General features: G+C 41.3%; 1 protein-coding gene across 1 annotated transcript in view; it reads right to left on the bottom strand.

The window, feature by feature from the left end:
• jag1b (jagged canonical Notch ligand 1b) overlaps positions 1–18813 on the bottom strand; it is a 75067-nt gene that overhangs the window by 8785 nt on the left and 47469 nt on the right. The window contains exons 5-22 of the mRNA XM_062058492.1: positions 18711–18771; positions 16600–16730; positions 16414–16533; positions 14460–14573; positions 13906–14019; positions 13680–13793; positions 13251–13297; positions 11303–11476; positions 10801–10951; positions 8938–9102; positions 8757–8870; positions 8532–8645; positions 8256–8369; positions 7805–7921; positions 5214–5241; positions 2576–2661; positions 1889–2002; positions 1706–1815 (exon numbers count right to left, since the gene is read on the bottom strand). Coding sequence (XP_061914476.1) covers positions 1706–1815; positions 1889–2002; positions 2576–2661; positions 5214–5241; positions 7805–7921; positions 8256–8369; positions 8532–8645; positions 8757–8870; positions 8938–9102; positions 10801–10951; positions 11303–11476; positions 13251–13297; positions 13680–13793; positions 13906–14019; positions 14460–14573; positions 16414–16533; positions 16600–16730; positions 18711–18771 — 1988 coding nt within the window. The remainder of the gene's footprint in view (positions 1–1705; positions 1816–1888; positions 2003–2575; positions 2662–5213; positions 5242–7804; positions 7922–8255; positions 8370–8531; positions 8646–8756; positions 8871–8937; positions 9103–10800; positions 10952–11302; positions 11477–13250; positions 13298–13679; positions 13794–13905; positions 14020–14459; positions 14574–16413; positions 16534–16599; positions 16731–18710; positions 18772–18813) is intronic.

Genomic DNA, 18813 nt, shown 5'->3' with positions numbered 1-18813 from the left:
ATTTTTTTTTATTCCCCCCCCATTTTTTTTTCCATTTTCATAAATAAAAAAAAAGCTAGGGCGGCGCTAAAGAATTTTGCCTGTCGTTCACAATCATTATGAAAGACATGTCAACAAATAGATGTTTTTTTTAATGCATTGTAAATATTAAATAAACGTAAACAAAAGTCAGCTTACAGCAGAGTCAATGGGAGGTCCTCTATTTCGCCCATAAAATCCGATAAATAATTAAAAAAGCACCAACAATACTTAATTTACATTTCGTGACTTGAATATTAACCAAGTATTAGTGATATTGTTATTATAAACGCTAACGCAGACAAACTATAGCAGCGACGTGATGACTTCCTGTGTCCTTATGTTTACATCATCGAGTGCTCTGCTGCTGTCTTGCTTTCCTGCTCCTTGTAAGTTTATTTCAGATCATTAATCATGCATCTCACCTGGAAAGTAGATGGCTGAGAATATAATCTGACAAGTCGGGACACTTTGACCACGATATAAGATGTGGGACTGGTGAGAACGACACGAAAAGTGTTTCCCCCTGCCCCCACCCTGTTTCTTCACAAGGATTCTGAGAAATGTTTTATCTAAATGGGAATATATAATAATCCTAGCAGTCGGCATCCTCTTGCCAGCAGGCATTGTACAGTATGTGATATTTTATTATGTTAGTTGGCTCTCATAAAGTCTGCAGTGAGCAGAAATCAGTGAAGAAAAAAAAAAAAGCAAACGCAGTGATGCGTTTTTGAAAATAATGCATCGCGTATGCTTAAAATTATCAAAATACTAAATGTTATTTATATCCATTATAAGCAGATTTTTGATCGAATGAATTTAATACTTAGATTGTATTAAAAAAAAATCTGTCATCATATCTTTCATAATGATTGTAAACGACAGGCAAAATTACCAAAAAAGTGCAGTTCTCCTTTAAGCATCATCATTCGTGAGTGCTAATATTTCATGTTACATTAGTGTTTGAGTGTGTGTGGTAGGGTAAAAACCGTACTTGAAGGGTTTATATATTATATAATGCACACAGTATTAACATTAGTTATAAAGGAAATAGCGTCTCTACTTTACGGACATTCACCTACCGGTTGGGCTAACTGAGCAGTTATCTTTGTGTTGTTAGATTGTGAAGGTGTATTTTCTGTGCGACTACTGTTAAGATTTTAATAAAGAAAAAGTGCCTCACATGTAAAAACATGTAGAAATTTTAATAGTAAAAAAAAAAAAAATCCAACCAGACATTAAACTTTATGCCTACGTTATAAAATGTATCTTCATTAAATGAAAACTGGAGTGAATAACTGCACTTAAAAACATTAAATGTTTTCCTCCTGAGTGTTAAAGGCACCATTGTTTTATTTAATGCTTGGATAGGAATGGCGGCGGCGGCTCTTCAGCCTTCATCTGTTATCAAATGACTCATCATCATACTCCAGCGTGAGAGATTCGCAACTGGCATGTGACCAAGTGCTAACAGTGCCATTGTGTTTCCTTCCAAAACAAACTACATCATCACGATGAAGAATGTGAGGCTGCGCCGTATGACGTCAACGCTTGTGGGCCCCACCTCAGATCTTCTGACGCGGCATTACTCCCCGCGCTTAGTCCGCTTCTAATCCTGTCACCGCTCACACGTGTTCCCGATAGACAACATTAGCACTGGCTGACACGAACAACGCATGCTTCGTACCTTTGTGCACGCGACCCTCCCATTGGAACAGTGGCAAGTGTTGCAGTCTTCATCCCATTTGACCCCATCTGGGATCACGTGTCCATTAACAGAGCAGGCTTTTCTTGTCACTGCGTGACAAAAAAAAAAAGCAGATAAATATGTGCCATAAATGGTGTTTGTTTTAAAGACGGGTTCAAGTACCTTCTTGACAGTGCGGTCCACTCCTATCCGGCGGGCACAGGCAACGGTAGCCATTAATTTCATCAATGCAGGTGGAGCCAAAGGAGCAAGGAGAGGACTGGCACTCGTTTATATCTGCAGTGAGAAAAGGCTCCTTAGTGGACCGCATGCAAACACTGAATTAATCACTTAGCAAACAACTTTCTGGCTAAGTTCACAAGAGGACTGGACAGGAAATAATACAAGCAAACAGCATCATTTGGGCAGAGTTCTCTGACCCCCACACCCTATTCAGCTTTATTAAATGCAGCATCACTCGCAGGTATGCAGGAGCTACAAGACTCAACTGAACAAAGGGCTCGCAATGAGAAAGAATGTGGCCATCTGAAAGCCTTTAAGAGGGAAAACAAGCTGTGTAATCAGTGTCAGAGAACATGGCTGATTAGCTGTTGGCACACTAAGCCCGTTTCCTCTGGGGACAGCGGCGGGGCCTGGTGGAGTGACACCGAAATGGCTCGGCCTGGCCCGAAGCCCAACGCCGGGATAATTGGCTGGCTAGACCTGACATTTGGAGCGGCCGGGACGCCTGCGCTATATGTGACGGCTCAAACGCAGATCAGGGATGAGCAATGCTGGCGAGGGTAGGGCAGGGAGTCAGGGCGATTGGGGGTCAGTGGGGGGTGTTATTTGCACGGCTTTAATACTCACTGATCCGACAGTCTGGGCCTGCGAAGCCCGGGGCGCACTCGCAGCGGTACCAGTTGTCGCCATCAACGCAGGTTCCACTGTTGTAGCTGCCAGAGATAAGGACGGCTATTTATGTCATCCATACTTTCTGGATCAAACCAATTTCTAAAACATTAAAAGGAACTAGACAGGTCCAAATGTATTCAAATGTATTATGTTGTTCCCGCACAATAGAAAAGTACATGGTAGGAAATTACACTAATTATTTAATGTACTGCATGTGTGCTTTATTAAAATGTTCAAAGCAAGCAGGTTTCAATGTATTTGATTAGTCAAACTCAAGGCCCCATTCAACATGTATCAAATCAAATATCCGCAAAAACCTAGCATTGTGGGTCAATTAGGTGAGTAAGGTAGTAAGCGCTGCAGCTCCCCCCTGCTCCCCTGTAAGTCTTATGGTTTCTGTGTCATGTGTATTTAGTTGGTATTATCTTGGCTATCAAGTTTTTTTTTCCTGTCCTCAAACTTAGCCCCCCTATAGAAGCCTACTCTCGATCAAATTTTTTTGTTTTTTCTTCAAATCATCTTCCTCCTTCCGCGTCCACCTTTTAAGGGGCGCCGCCCCTATGGCAACACAAACGTTCCTGTTCTGTTTACCTACAGTGTATGTCGGGTTTGTGCTGAAAATGTATTTTTGTTGTACTTTTTAAGTGCAATAACAATAAAGTTCTGTTCTATTATATGTCAGCATTTCTTTGGCAAAAAAATGGTATCACACGCAACTGCATTTCTTCTTAACTCAATATTTGTTGCAAAAAGCCATTCAAAACATTTAAAACATTTTTTTTGTCATTACAACCCTTTTGAAATTAATTTTATAATAGCTGAACTTTAATACCTGCTTGTCACCTTGCAAAGAAACTTTTCCATCAGTTTGTTGGCATACAATATGAGAACCAGATAAAAGGAGAAATTGTGTACACTGCTGTTGGACGTGTTATAGTCAGAATAACGTTTTTTTTGTTTTTGTTTTGTTTTTTAAAATCACAAGATCTGATTGTCGTAATGGCTTCGTAACGTTTAAAAACGTGACTTGAAATTGAAAAATGTTTTGCAATAGGGACGTTATTCCGAACACTGCGTATGAACTGAAACTCTAAAAAATTTCCTAACTGAACATAAATTGTAGAAAAATATGCCATTTGTGGCCCACGTTGCGATTTGAATTCATTACAAACAACTTTTGATTCAAAAAAATATTACTTGGACTCTGCACACACAACAAATCAGACTGACAAGTAGGGCTGCATGTTTAATCGAAATCGAATCAACATCAAGGTTTTTATTTATGCGGTAAATAACCGCAAGAGGCTGGGGTTTTTTTTCTCCGTCGTAACCAGCGTTCTAGTGATAGACATGATCCCCAATCAGAATTGTTTAGCCTCGCGTTTGTTTGTCTCTCGCTTCAAACCGAAAGAAAGATGTCTGACTTTGTGTATCGCTCTCAGCACCTGACCGCGTTTATTCAACAGTGGAATTAAAGAGTGACCCCTCTTTTCAGTCTGTAACAGTCTTTGTCTCGGCGGAGACTAGAGCGGGGCGCCGCCGCCAACACACTCACTGTACAGAGAGCCTCGCGACTCGCCAGTGAAAAGTGTTGCAAAGTAACACAAATTAGGAGGAAAAACATGAGATTACAAAGCCAAAGGTCCTGTTGTGGTAATATTTCAGCTTCAAATACGATGAGCAATTTAAGCGAAAATTAGCGGCCGAATGAGCGAAAATGCACCGTGATCACGTGATAGCAATAAACAAAAAGACAACGCCTGACCTAATTTTTCCAACTGGGAAAAAATGCACTCTAAGATGTTCAATATCTATTAAGGTTACAAAAATGAGTCAATTTGATTTTTGTTTATTTAGGATAAAGTTATTTACCTTCCAATTGCAGTACAATGGTGAACAATTCTACAGTAATGAGGAATTAAAGTTTATAATATCCTTTTAAATGGTTACTTGCAATATTAATATATATTATTACATTACCTAATCATCACTGTATAGTTGGTATTGATTATTTCTTTAGTTAAAGATCATTGTGTTGACAAAAGCTCGGAGTCTGTTTGCACAAATTATTTTTTGAAGGAAATTATTGCATATTGTTCAAATGTGTGGCACATTGAGACAAGAATATGTTGGCATTCTAAATGTAACATGTCCTTCACTTATTTTCAGTCTTATGTATAAAATATAAAAATCGCAAATCAAATTGCAATCGCAATTTGAGAAAATTTGTAATTAGGTTTTTTCTCAAAATCGTGCAGCCCTACTGACAACGATCAATCCTTTAAGGTATTTGTAGTATTTATTGATAAATATTGTATGCTTGATGACCAAACTATTCTATAGCATAACAAGATTGTCAAAAGTTGCTGTATAATTATAACAGTAACACAAATAGTAATAGTAACACAAAAATTACTTTTAAAAAGGAATGTTTTTTAAACGTTGTTCCCCTCTTTTAAAAATAAATATTTTGTGATGGCTTTAGAGATATTCCAGATATTTTATGCTTCTATGACAGTGTGCGAGAGAGGTGATCACATGATATTGTTAATATACTATACATCCCAAATATGCAGGAAATGTTATAACTTACCACGGGTGGGGATTGCAGTCATTGGTGTCTGAAAGAGAGCGAAAAGAGGACAAGTAATGAAGTGGTTGTTTTTTGTGCGAGTGTTTTGTACACATGATGGCAAAGAGCTTGTCCGGGCTTGTGTTCCGTAAGGCATGCAGGGCCGGTCGAGCCCGGACTCCCACGGCATCCAATGGCTACGTCTTATTAACCGCACAGCGAGAACTCTCTTCCCTCCCCTCCACCACAAATCCACACACCCAAAATTGCAACCACCCTGTCGCCCTCCACTCTCTTTTGTTTTGTTTCCCTCAAATGTCGGGGAATTTCTGTTTTGGAGTGCATGCGCTGAGGGGCAGGGCAGCCGCTGAAACAGAGCAGAGCTGCAGAACAAGCAGACATGTCACTGTTTGGACAGGAATGCAACGAGAAGAGAGGAGAGAGGGTGTGATTTGGACAAGGGGGAGAAACATCTGTCTCCACTTTCCTGAGGTTGAGCCCCTTACTCCCTCCTCTTTCTCTTCTCATGGACGATTGCAGCCAGGGGGAGATTTTTGTTTTATATAAACACACACCACCACAAAGTACTTTCATCTCTGTGGGTTTGTTCATTTGTTTGTTTGCTCTTATTTGTTTGTGTGTCACTTCCACTTTGTCATACATTCATTTTTAGTTTTCTTATTAAATCATGTTTGTGGTGGTCATCCACACACTGATGACATCACATAAAAAATAAACAAAAATAATCAAATTATACATAATCATCAAATCTTTTACACTGCAAAGCTATATTCCATATGTATAGAATTTGAATTTGAGTCGTGTCCCTGTGAATAGTTGGGCAAACATTTTTATGTAATTAAAAACAACAAAATCGTGTCCAAACTTGCATGGTACTGGATCTCTTATTAGGTGGAAATTTAGGACGCATGTGTAAAATCATATTACAGTTTGTTCACCTGGATACAGTGCAAATTTCATAACATACACACACACACACAACAAAAAGCTTTTTGTACAAAACAAACATGTTTTAGTTTTAAAAATGTCACAAACTATCCAATACAAAAACAACTGAAACATCCTGTAGTATAAATGCCAGGCCACTAGTTGGCGATGTCAGCTGCTAAAACAACATTGCATAACAAACGCTTGTTTCGCGTATTTTTCGGACTATAAGTCGCAGTTTTTTTTCATAGTTTGGCCGGGGGTGCGACTTATACCCTGGAGCGACTTATGTGTGAAATTATTAACACATTACCGTAAAATATCAAATATTATTATTTAGCTCATTCACGTAACAGACTAGACGTATAAGATTTCATTGGATTTAGCGATTAGGAGTGACAGATTGTTTGGTAAACGTATAGCATGTTCTATATGTTATAGTTATTTGAATGACTCTTACCATTACATGTTACGTTAACATACCAGGCACGTTCTTAGTTGTTTATTTATGCGTCATAACGTACACTTACAGGTATTCAGCCTGTTGTTCACTATTCTTTATTTATTTTAAATTGCCTTTCAAATGTCTATTCTTGGTGTTGGGTTTTATCAAATAAATTTCTCCAAAAAAATGCGACTTATACTCCAGTGGGACTTATATGTTTTTTCCTTCTTTATTCTGCATTTTCGGCCGGTGCGACTTATACTCCGAAAAATACGGTAATTAAATACAATGACACATATATACATACATTAAACAGATACGCGTGCACATGCACACGCACAGATAAACATATATGTATAAATATCAGGGGTGTCAAACTCTTTTTAGATCGAGGGCTACATGGAGAAAAATCTACTCTCAAGTGGGCCGGACTGGTAAAATCACGGCACGATAACTTAAACAAAAAGACAACTTCAGATTGTTTTCTTTGTTTAAAAATACAACAAGCACATTCTGAAAATGTAGAAATCATAATGTTTTTTTTACACTTACATGTTGCGGTTAATAGAATAGAATAGAATAGAAAGTACTTTATTGATCCCTGGGGGAAATTCAGCACCACAGTTCGCTCACAATAAACAATAAACACTTAGGTATTTTTTACATGTGAATAATATAAATACAGTTTATTAAACACAATAGTATTCTATCTTTATTTGTCGTTATTTATACTTTCTGAATACATTATGTTATAATGTTCATCAGTCAACTCATTGGTGTTAATTTTCAATCTATCAAAAATAAAAACAATATATCAAAATCAAATTACAAGGATGTTATTTATGAAGTTTGCTCATTTTCCTCGACTGGTGCACTAACATCAAGTGGTTTATTTTTTTTTAACATATGTAGCATCATCTACAAAGATACAAATAATTGCTATTGCGACATCTAGTGGACACATTTAGAACAGCGGTTTCTTTCATTAAAAAATTTCAGCTTATTTTTCTACTTAGCAAACTCATCCCGCAGGCCGGATGAAACCTGTTCGGGTCCCGCCTTGATATAGATATATATATAGATATACTTTTTTTATAATTGTTTTTAATTATGAATACTATGTTGATGTATGCCGTAACGTAGAAAACGTCATTTCTGGCTTTCGGGTGCGATAGTGCACTGTGGTTGTCTATGCCATTACACAGTACACAGGACTTACTTTGAGTGCAAGTGGGACCCTCCCAGCCCTCCTTGCAGACACAGTGGAACGACTCCCCCTTCACCACGCAGGTACCTCCATTCTCACAGGGGTTTGGAAGACAGCTCGAGTTCTTAGCTGTGGAAAAAACAAAAATTAAGCACATAGTTATGTCTGGCACAGCTTAAATTCTTATCATAAGAGCAATCTGTGCTTCTGGATGTTAAATAGGCACAGCACACTGCCATTGGTTTGGAGTATTCTGTCTTCAGGGGAAAGTCTACATTCCACAACATTGAAGAGTAGTGTCAGTGCAATGCGGGTATTTAGGTATCTATCTGTCAGCACTCATGGGAGGGAGAGATGGGCATAGACAAAGTGTTGACAGAGTAAAAGGCTAAAATCTGTGTTTGGATCTGTCTAATATCTGAAAGGAGACAGACCACCGGACTGCTGTGCACGTGGAACTCACCTATGTTACACGTTGTCCCCTCCCATCCAGGCGAGCACTTGCACTGGAAAGTGTTGCCCTCATCATAGCAGGTTCCTCCATTGTTGCACGTGGCTTCGTCGCACTGGCTTTCGCCTGAAAGGAGTATTTAATAAAATTCAGGTTCCAGATACACGTCTGAATAAACACTTGCACTGCATTGTAGCTTTAGCCATTATGCAGGCGTCAGCGCAAACCACATGCTTGCCCAGGCAAACTATATGGATGTAAAGAAAAAAGATGTGGGCTGGCTCTTACGGGAGTGGCACGTTTTCCCCTTCCAGCCATTCTTGCACTCGCAGAAGAAGTCAGTCACCAGGTCCCGACAGGTCCCGCCATTATGGCAGGGGTTGGTGCTACAGTCGTCAATGTCTGGTGGTGGGCGTGGGATGAGAGTGGGATTAAAGCACAACACCCAGAGCACATCATTACACCAGCTTAATAGTTGCATAAAAAGACGGGTAGAGACAAAGTTGTACTCACTGATCTCACAATGGTCACCTTCCCAGCCATCGGCGCAGATGCACTGGTACACGCTGACTTTGTCGATGCAAGTGCCGCCATTGCGACATGGGCTGCTCTCACAGTCATTGATATCTATTAAAAAAGCCATATTTTTAACATGTCATTGAAACATCATTTTGTTTGCATTAAGCCTTCTTACTCTCGTGGCAGTAGGTGCCTCTGAAGCCCTCCTGACATTCGCAGCTGAACTGGCCACCGGCCTGGCTCCGGCACCGGCCGTGAGGACCGCACACGTTGGACGAAATGTAGCGCTCTCCTCCTGGTGTGCTGTTGGATGCCACGGCAACCGTGCAACTGTCGATTACTGCACATAGGGGAGACCGGATGCTTGCTGTTAAGAAGGGTAAACAACTGACGCCATCCCAAAAAGGCAGATTATAGCGGACAATGATGAAAACAGAATCTACATTCAAGTCAGTTACCAAGGGATTATTTATATAAAGGCAACAGTCCTGAGATTTGGGCTGCAACAAGTAATACATTAATTTCATTAGGAAAAAAAAGCTTAAATGTAAATTATGTTGCTTTGATTTATAATTCAATGAGTAACCCAATCAATATTGATACAATTTAGGCCACATGTAGTGCCCGGAACTTTAAATACGCAGACATAGTTTGCTGCTGTAATAGAGCTGTGGTGTGTGGGTGCTGTACTTTATGTGGCAGTGAACACTAACAGCTGAGAGTATTTTTATCTGTATTAATGCGCACATGTTAAAAGTGTCATTTTAATGTTAATGATGTGCACTTATTAGGAAAAAAAAAAAGTTATGGCAAGCAGAATTTTTTTTTATATTCAACCATTTTCCCTCCAATATGCATTGAGGATATTAAGTGTGGTTTCCCAGGTTACTCGAACAAACTAACACATTTGATTACTAAAATAATCGACTGCTGCAGCCCTCCTTGAGACAAACTTTATGGATTCATTATTTGATCAAATGTTCCTATGGTTCATCCTGAACCATAAAACATTTGAGAATTCGGCACTTCTAACGTCACAGGAGCAATTAAAAGCCAATTCCATTAAAAGGTGTAATTGGTTTAGTTTGGCGTGAAAAAAACTTGACAGCCCTGACCTCAACCCTATCAAACTCCTTTGAGAGGAACACCAACTTGAGTGACATGTGACCTCACAAACGCTCTTGTTGAATGAACACAAATGAAACATCTTAGATTTGTAAAGCTCCATATCCCAATACTTTTGTCCATAAAAAGTTGTGAGCGCCATGTAGATTAATTATTTGTCTGTTTTTCTCTTAAAATGGTTTACACCCTTGCCTTCGCCCGAATGCAGCTTAGATAGGCTCTAGCACCCCCCGTGAGCCCGAACGGGACAAGCGGTAGAAAAATGGATGGATGGATGGATGGATGGTTTAACTGACTGAGAAGGGGAAGAAGTACATGAGAGTAGGGCTGACCAATAATTTGTTATGCTATCATAAGCAATTTCAGAATGATGCGAACCACTTGGCACTAAAATCCAATCCTTTCCCCTTGTCTGATCAGGTTAGGAGAGCGGGCTGAATGTGCTGCCCTGTAATAATTTAATTCTTGCCAAGAGCAGAAAGAATCCCACCGTCTGGTATTTTGACTATGTGGTTGGTCCCCTCACTCAATTACACACACACATGCACACAAAAACTGCAGATTCACTGAGGAGGAAAAAGACGAGGTCACCCACCAAGTTATTCCCAGGAACACATGCGCGCACACATGCTCGCACACAAAGAAGGATGTGCCTTTTGCCAAAATTTCAAGTGGGTAATCAACAAAAAAACTTTGCTGAGAAGATGTGGGTAGGGGTGGGTGTATGTACACCTTGGCCAAGAAATTAAACATAAGTAAAAAAAAAACAAAAAAAAAAACAGGTATCACACTCATGGGAAAAATGTAGCCTATGTGCTCCAACCTGCTTTTATTTGATGTGTGTAAATTCCTTCAATGAATACCCTAGAAAAAGTACTAAGACTTTTGGCTTTAAGAAGGTCACTGGACTTGCCTTTACACACAGTGGTGCGACAGTGGTCTTTGAGGTGGGAGCAGTTCTTGCCCTCGTAGTCCTCCGGGCAGGCGCAGTAGTAGTCTGAGGCTCGGTTGAAGCAGGGCGCTCCATTCTGACACGGGTTAGGCGAGCAGTAATCGATATCCAACTAGGGCAGGAAAAGTATTGAATATAGACTGTGTGAGAAGTGAACCTGATAGCTGACATAGTTTCTGCTTCACTAAACAGAGCAAAAAGCCGCAGCATCCTCCCTACAGGCCATGCCAGGAAACAACGCATGCATGCACGCACAGTACATGAAGGACAGGGGGAAAAACAAGGCAAAGACATAGGAGCCGTCCTCTGAGTCTTGGCTTTAGCACTGAGGAATGCATCCTGCTGAAGCCAGGGGAAGTTTCAACAAAGCGTTCCCTTTAAAAATACTGCAGCCTTTTAGAAAGGTGGGATGACTCGACAGTACCTCTAAAAGATACAGCCATGCTGGCAAAGAGTGTCTCACCTGGCAGAGATTCCCAGAAAATCCGGCGAGGCACAGACATTGGAAGCCGTTCACGTCGTCCTGACATCGGCCACCGTTCATACATGGTGAGCTCGAGCACTCGTCGACGTCTCGCTCACAGTGCTCGCCGGCAAAGCCAGGGGCACACGCGCAACGATAACCATTCACCAAGTCCTGGAAGATTAAAAAAAAAAACATGCATCCACCATAATTCATTACATGTTTTAACAGAAAAAAACATCCACACTACAGCATGAATTGATTAACGTGGACCCCGACTTAAACAAGTTGAAAAACTTATTCGGGTTTTACCATTTAGTGGTCAATTGTACGGAGTATACTAATACAAGTTTCACAATCAATCAAGCAAAAAGCCAGTTTGAGAATTACATCCGATATCTCAGAACGTGTGTCTCACTGCTCCCTCAAAAACCTTCCCAAACCACTTTCAATCAGTGTACAACCTACAGTAACTACCACATTGACACCAATATACTGTAGTATTTCAGTACAAGTATGTTTACCCTAGAAAACAACCTAAATAAGATTCAGGGTCCCCAGATTTAGACCATCAGGCGGTGCCAAATGACTTCTCCTCACATGAGGAAGAGCTTCTCTTCCTACTGCGCGCGCGCACACACTCGCACAACGTGAGTGAAGTTTTGTGCAAATCGGAGGTATTTATAACATTAAATTGTAAGTATATGGTGATCAATGAAGCAGAGTCATCAAATTACTAAGAAATATGATTACTAAAATATGATGAATGAAAAATATTACAAATATGTTCAAAACATGATTTAATTTATTTCCTGCCTTTCATTTTGTCCGATAACTAACCCGAGGGTTGTCTTATATTTAAGTCAATATGGTACTTACACATGCTTAGGACATGATTTCATGCCTGGATGGTGGCAGGTTAAACAAATATGGAAATAGAGACTGTGTTATGGAGACAAGCCTTTGGCTTCCTTGCCTGAGCAAAGCATGAAACCTACAGCCTTATGACCAGGACTCAAAAGGAGTATCTTTTCTCAAGTCATGAAGCTCCTAATTCAGAGCATGCCTTACTTACAGTAACTTGCACTTCAGGACTGTGACACCAGCACTCTGCCTTATACCTTTCATGTTACCCTACTCTATCAAACATATTCCAAATCTAACTCAACAACCATTCTGCACCTAAATGCAACTTAAAAGTACTGATATAATTATCTCACAATTAACATTGCAATATGAAATGGGATGGAATTGAATTAAATAAAATTGTGAAGTACTTTTTAGGTGCAATCACAATACGATTTTATTTTCAGTACAGACCCGTCCAAGAACAGACACAGTATACAGGGTAGACAGAAGAAGGAAAACTCATGGGTCGCCACAAGGGCAGCGCTCCGTAAAAAAGTTAGGAAAAAGGAAAATATGGTGGGAAGAGGAGGAGAAAAAAAAGCAGATCCCATAGTAAGCTTCTAATGTGGGACGCGTGGGGGCATCCGGCCCGAGGCTGCAATCAGGGCACTGCTTCGTAAGCAATCAAACTGCGAAGCGGCAAAGGCGTGGTGTGGGGGTATGTGTAAGATGAGGGAAGGGATTTTCAGAGCATCTTTCATTGCAATGGTCTCACTGGGGTGTTTACAGCATGGGAGGCCATTGCAGAGGGAGCCAAATTGTAATTGAATTATATTAATATTGAATTTTCACTGTATTTTGTCTTAGTGGTTAAAAGTACATCTTGCTGCTTGTTATACAGGTAGTAATGCTCCTAATGTGTGTGTATGTGAGACTAATTATGCTCCGACTGTCGTCTCTCGCTTTGTGCATCAATGCAGATGATGATAAACTGTTAAATTGGATTTCCCCTTCAGGGACAATTGATCTCCTAAATGTCTCAGTGCATAACAAGCTTGCAAACATAGTATTTAAATATTGAAATTGTTTTGACACGCACCTTGCAGGTCCCCCCATTTTGGCACTGGTCCATGCAGTCGTTTATATCTACATGAGAAAGAAAACATTGGAAAATTAGTTCTGTACATAACCAATAAAGTGAAAAGGAATTAATGATATTGTAGGAGTGTAGGAAACTTGGATAAAATGGCTCTAGAACCGGTACAGAGTGTTGAGCAATACGGTTCTGTGGCCAAATGAAACTAGTCCTGGGATTGTTTTAAAACCACCAAAGCCTGGGCCACACACACAGGCCCTGATAGCGATACCGGAGATACATTTGTATTTGTCCTAAAGTTTTGCTACGGTATTAAAACAAGGAAGGCGTTTTATTCAGCCAGTGTGGCAGCAACAGAAATATTTTTTTATTTTTTTTAAAGGAAGTACTATCTGCATGAACCACAGCTGCAGCTGACAGCTGTCTACTTACTGACGTTGCAGTTCTGCCCCGTCCAACCAGGGATGCACTCGCAGAAGTAGCCGCCAATCAGGTTGCGACACGAGTTGGCATTCACGCAGGGCTTGGCGTCGCATTCATTGGCATCTAGTGGGGAGGGGTGGGCAGAAAGAGGGGGAGCGGTGAGTTGGTATGTGCACGTGCAGTTGACAGCTATGTAGTGGCAAAGGGAAGTCTACAAGCTCAGAGGGAGGCTCACCTATCAAACATGTCTTCCCAGTCCATTGTGAGGGACAGTGACACTTGTAGCTGTTAACCAGATCTTGGCAGGTCCCTCCGTGATTACAAGGGTTTGGAGCACAATCATCAATGTCTGCAAAGGAGAAGTCCAGTCTGGTTATTTAGGATGGTACATACATATGGACAAAAATATGGCCACATCTTCTAAATCAATCAAATAATCAATTAGGGGTTGGGCAAGATTGGGATGAATTTGGTATGGAAGACCTTAAGAGCCATGATCTCAACCACATTAAACACATTTGGGATGAGGACTTATCCCCCCCTTGCTTGCTTTCATGGAGTTGAACTGGTTTTCCTTTTCTGTATGGGGAAACAAGGTTCTACAACTGCTTTGCGTGCCAAGTGCCTTTAGGTGTATAGAATTAGATGAACTTGGACTCTGGTCCTACATTGACATCACAAATGTTCTTCTGAATTTCCAAATTCAGTGTAAAGTGCCCCCACTTGTGTTCATTCATTCATTTTACGTGTATTTGTTGTGCCAAAACTACAAGTGGAAGTTTTACTCACTGAGAATGCAGGAAGGACCGCTCCAGCCTGGCGCACACTGACATTCATAGCCTTGATTGGTTTCTGAGCAGCTCCCTCCATTAGAGCAGGGGTTGGACAAGCAGGCATGTTCCGCTAGAAAACAAAAGAACCGGTTACACATGCCCCTGTGACTCATTCCACCCTACCTTTAATTGAAGTTAGCTTTTTAAAGCAATTATTTGGTGGCAAAAGCAAAACAAAAACGTGGAAAGTCTCACCATTCCTGCCAGAGGCTCCTTTGTCAAAAGCCCATTCTCTCATCAGCAAACTGCTGCCTCAAATCTCACTCATTACCTACCAGACAGGCCACCCCACCAGGAAATCATCTTTCATGCTAAGTTGACCTGACCAACGCACCGTGACTTCCCTTTTACTGCCCGCCAATCTCTTCCTGAGAGGCGGCAAAAATCAAGAGAGAGTGGCAGGAGAGCAAAGGGAGGTTGGTGGGGGGGAGCATCTGCCTCTTAGTTACTCGATTATGGGGAAGTTTGGGATGAGTGAGTCCCTAAATTAATCCCAAATGAATGATTTACTTTCAGGGAATGTACAGGGCTTTCAAGCTGATCGGGGGGTGGGGGAGTGGGGGTTTAGAGGACGCTTCCTCTGCTCTGACATGTTGACGTCGGCCCCCTTCACTGCACACCTCCTGTTACGGAGGGGCACGGTTTCCTGACATCTCCGCGGTTAAGCTGTCAGCACCCTGCGAGGCGCACATTTAATGAGCAAAGAACCATCATCTCCAGGGTAAGTGTTTGCAGCAACTGAGCATTAGCATTATGCCCCACTGTCTGCCTTTAAGGCAGGGGTGATCGAACCTGACTTGGGGGTCCACTTGTATGTTGTGCTGGAGTGGATTACTGCAGTTACCAGATTGCAAACCTAAGGTAACCTTTGACCTGCAAAAGCTTCAAATTTACCTATTACCTCCACCGGGGAGTTAATACTTATGTTGCTTTCTTCTACTACCAAAGGATGAACACACTGTATCTAATGTTGCTTCCACTACTATTGGAAGACAGAGTATTTGTTTAGTAATTTCTCAGCGAATCACGCACTAAAGTTACTATAATGCAGCATGTTGATATGGATGGAGGAGGCTAACTATAATAATGTACAATTAGGCTGATCAATTGGCAGAAGTCTGCACCCAACTGAGTGTCACATGAAAACATCATGGCTTTAATTTTCTTTTTGTTGACAAAAAATTTCAGTAAACGGCAGCAACACCTCCACTTTATTGCTCTGCCAATATGAGCCTAGTTATGAAAATGTTAAGCATAGTTAAAACTTTTAGTGGATTTGCGTCTTATCGTGACAGCAATATTCTTCCAGGGGTTCCAAGCAAGATGCATTCACTATCAATCAATCAATCAATGTTTATTTATATAGCCCTAAATCACAAGTGTCTCAAAGGGCTGATGCAGTAGAATCACATAAGCGCCAACGTGAAGTAAAATAAATAAATACATAAATGTATACACACATATTAGTCAATTGGTACGCTTGCCCAATCTAATAAGAGCCACTACAAAACACAGATTAAAATACAGACATTTTGATGTGCGCCATCTGTAGTATTAATGATGTTTGTAGTTGTGATTGGAGTGGCAGTGTTCCAAAACCACACTGAATCATACAGTGATGTCATATATGCTTTACTCTTGTCATTAATAATGAAAGGGACAGCTTGGTGCATTTCTACCAATACCACAGCAATAACAATTGCAACGGCACATTATTATCTTTATAAGGCATACTCTTTCAACATCTCTTCTATTGGCTATCATTCAATAGTGTAGGTTTTTCTCATGTTTTGTTTCAAATGTAACATGCCGCCACTAAACAATGTTTAGATGTTATACAACACTTTCCCACCGTCTGAGCACTGTTGCTCATTATTGCTCCCACTCAGCAGTAATCTTGTGGCACTGACCTCTCTCACAGTTGGCTCCAGAGTAGCCCTCAGCACATGAACACTGGTACTTGTCTGGTCCGGTGTTGATGCACGTCCCTCCGTTCAGGCATGGCTGGTGTGTACCGCAGTAGTTCAAATCTAGAATGGGAGGGAAAGTTTGGTTTGTTTTGTCTTTGAAGGAGGACATTCGTCGAAAGTATTAACCTTTGTCGCAAAGATGGCCGCCCCAGTTGGTGTCGCACAGGCACTGCCAGGGCTCCACACAGGTGCCATGTACACAGCCGGGGTGGGGGATACACTTGTCACAGTATTGGCCCTGCCAGCCATACAAACACCTGCAAAAACACACCATGCCATCAGCCTCCTATAAGCACAGTTACATGAAACACATCCAGCAACACAACCTAAAAGTAGAACATTTAAATATTTAGTTTATTTCCAGTTGCTCCATAATCTGGATTGAACAACAAAGTAAACAAAAGAGGCAGTATTCCTGTCCTGACTGCTGCATCTTAAAAGGCCGCTTAAATTGCATGCTGCTTACGCAACAACTTAGCTTCGCAACAATGCTTGGGCCTAAACTCTAAATTCCACTTTCAAAAGACCTTTGCCACGGCTAACATTAGCATCGGAGAAGACACCCTCCTGACTAACAGTGTGCTTGTGGCTTGGCAGCAGCAGCAGGGAGAAGCGTTGATCTGTCTTCATGGTCCTGGTTCCCATGAGTCAGCAGTTAGATTTGTGCCTCAGGGCCAAGGAGGGGAGCTCTCCTTCTTACTGACCGCTGACATGTTCAAGTCCATAATTACACGCATATAACGCAGCACTCCTTTTCTTCCTGCGCTCTATAGTAAACCTCGCTGATAAGTACGCTCTTTAAAAATGTAGCCAAGTGGCGACAGGGCTGCTGCGACAGGAAACTTTTAGAGGGCCCTTTCTGGGATAGCCGTATGATCATTAGCTCCCAGAAATGGACATGGACTGTAAAAGTAAACCTATGGTTAAGTCAACCTCACTCTGTGATTAAAGAGGTTATTCCTAAGTGTGCTAATACGCTCTCAATGAGTAGTGGCACAGGATTCCCTCGCCCAAATCATTTAATTATTACACAGCTAAATTACTGGGGAATGCACTGTGAAGAACTGCTGATGCACACTTCTCAACATAGGAACACAAACGTTTAACGACCTGTGCGGTTAATGCTTTGCAAACCAGACGTTTACAGGTACACTGTCACCAACCCATTTTGTGACTACACAAGATTCCCACCGTGTGATTAGTGTTAGAGGCTGCCCTCGCCTGAAGGCAGGGTTGATGCATGCTGTGATGGGAAAACGAGCAAGTCAGACTCAAACGTGGCCACACCTGCGAAGCAATATCATTTCAACCTCTTGTTCTGCCAGTGGCCACACAAGCACTTACAAGAAACCCAATAAGTTCAAAAGCTTGGGGAAAAACAACAACGCTTGGGTAGAAGAAAATGAACCAAGCCTCTACTCCCTGTGCTTGATTTGGAGCCAAAGCAGACAAGTAAGAAAGCAACTAGTGGGTGGGGGGAGTTAGATGGAGCAGGAGGGCCTCCTCCAGGATGATGCACACAATGCTCCTGCACCGATACCCATCTGTGCCTGGCTCTTCCTCTGGCTGTGTGCGTAAACAGCATTAGGAAGCCATTAGCTACACAAACAATACACTTTTTAAAAAGGCCCACCCCGAATGTGTTGCACATGATTTCACCGATAGCGCCAGTCTCAGAGGAAAAACATTTCCAACTTGGATTCTTAGCAGTAGACCCTCTTCTTCCTCAGGCAGGACGCTCCCATTGACATCTAGACTTGAGTCCACTGATTGCAAACTCATTAAAAAAGGGAAAAAAGAACCTAAATTATGAAGTGAACAGCACTTCTTTAGCGCTGTCAAGGTGTCCCTGAGCAAGGCACTTAATTCCCTAACAACTCGGTCACCCTTACACATACTAATCAGCCTCAATGAGACTGAGAAAAGACCTGCGACAAAAGTCCAGTGCGTGTGTTGCTTTGCGGCTTTCTTCATGCCACAACAACCTGAATGATAAACACACTGTACGCCATCATCTTTGCAAACGCATAATTTGATACAGCTCTTGTATTGGATCCTGTTGTGCACCTAATGTTGTGGACTAACCTGAGGCCTGAATAAGCAAGTGTGTATCTATGGTATGAGTTTGTGTTTAATCAAACAAAAACATTAAGGGGCTGATACAGCTTGTTCTTTTCTTGTCACAAATATGATCATTTCAGTGTACAACAAAAATGTTAAGACATATGATCACTTACGTGCATCCACCTGGCTCCTGACATGATCCATGTTCGTTGCTGCAGCCTTGCCGACATATCGCTAAATGAGAGCATTTTGTTTAAGCATCAACTTAAAACGTAC

The sequence above is a fragment of the Entelurus aequoreus genome, linkage group LG09, assembly GCF_033978785.1.
Source record: "Entelurus aequoreus isolate RoL-2023_Sb linkage group LG09, RoL_Eaeq_v1.1, whole genome shotgun sequence".
Lineage (NCBI taxonomy): Eukaryota > Metazoa > Chordata > Actinopteri > Syngnathiformes > Syngnathidae > Entelurus > Entelurus aequoreus.
Note: the sequence above shows the minus strand (reverse complement) of the source record. Positions and strands in the feature narration are given on the sequence as shown.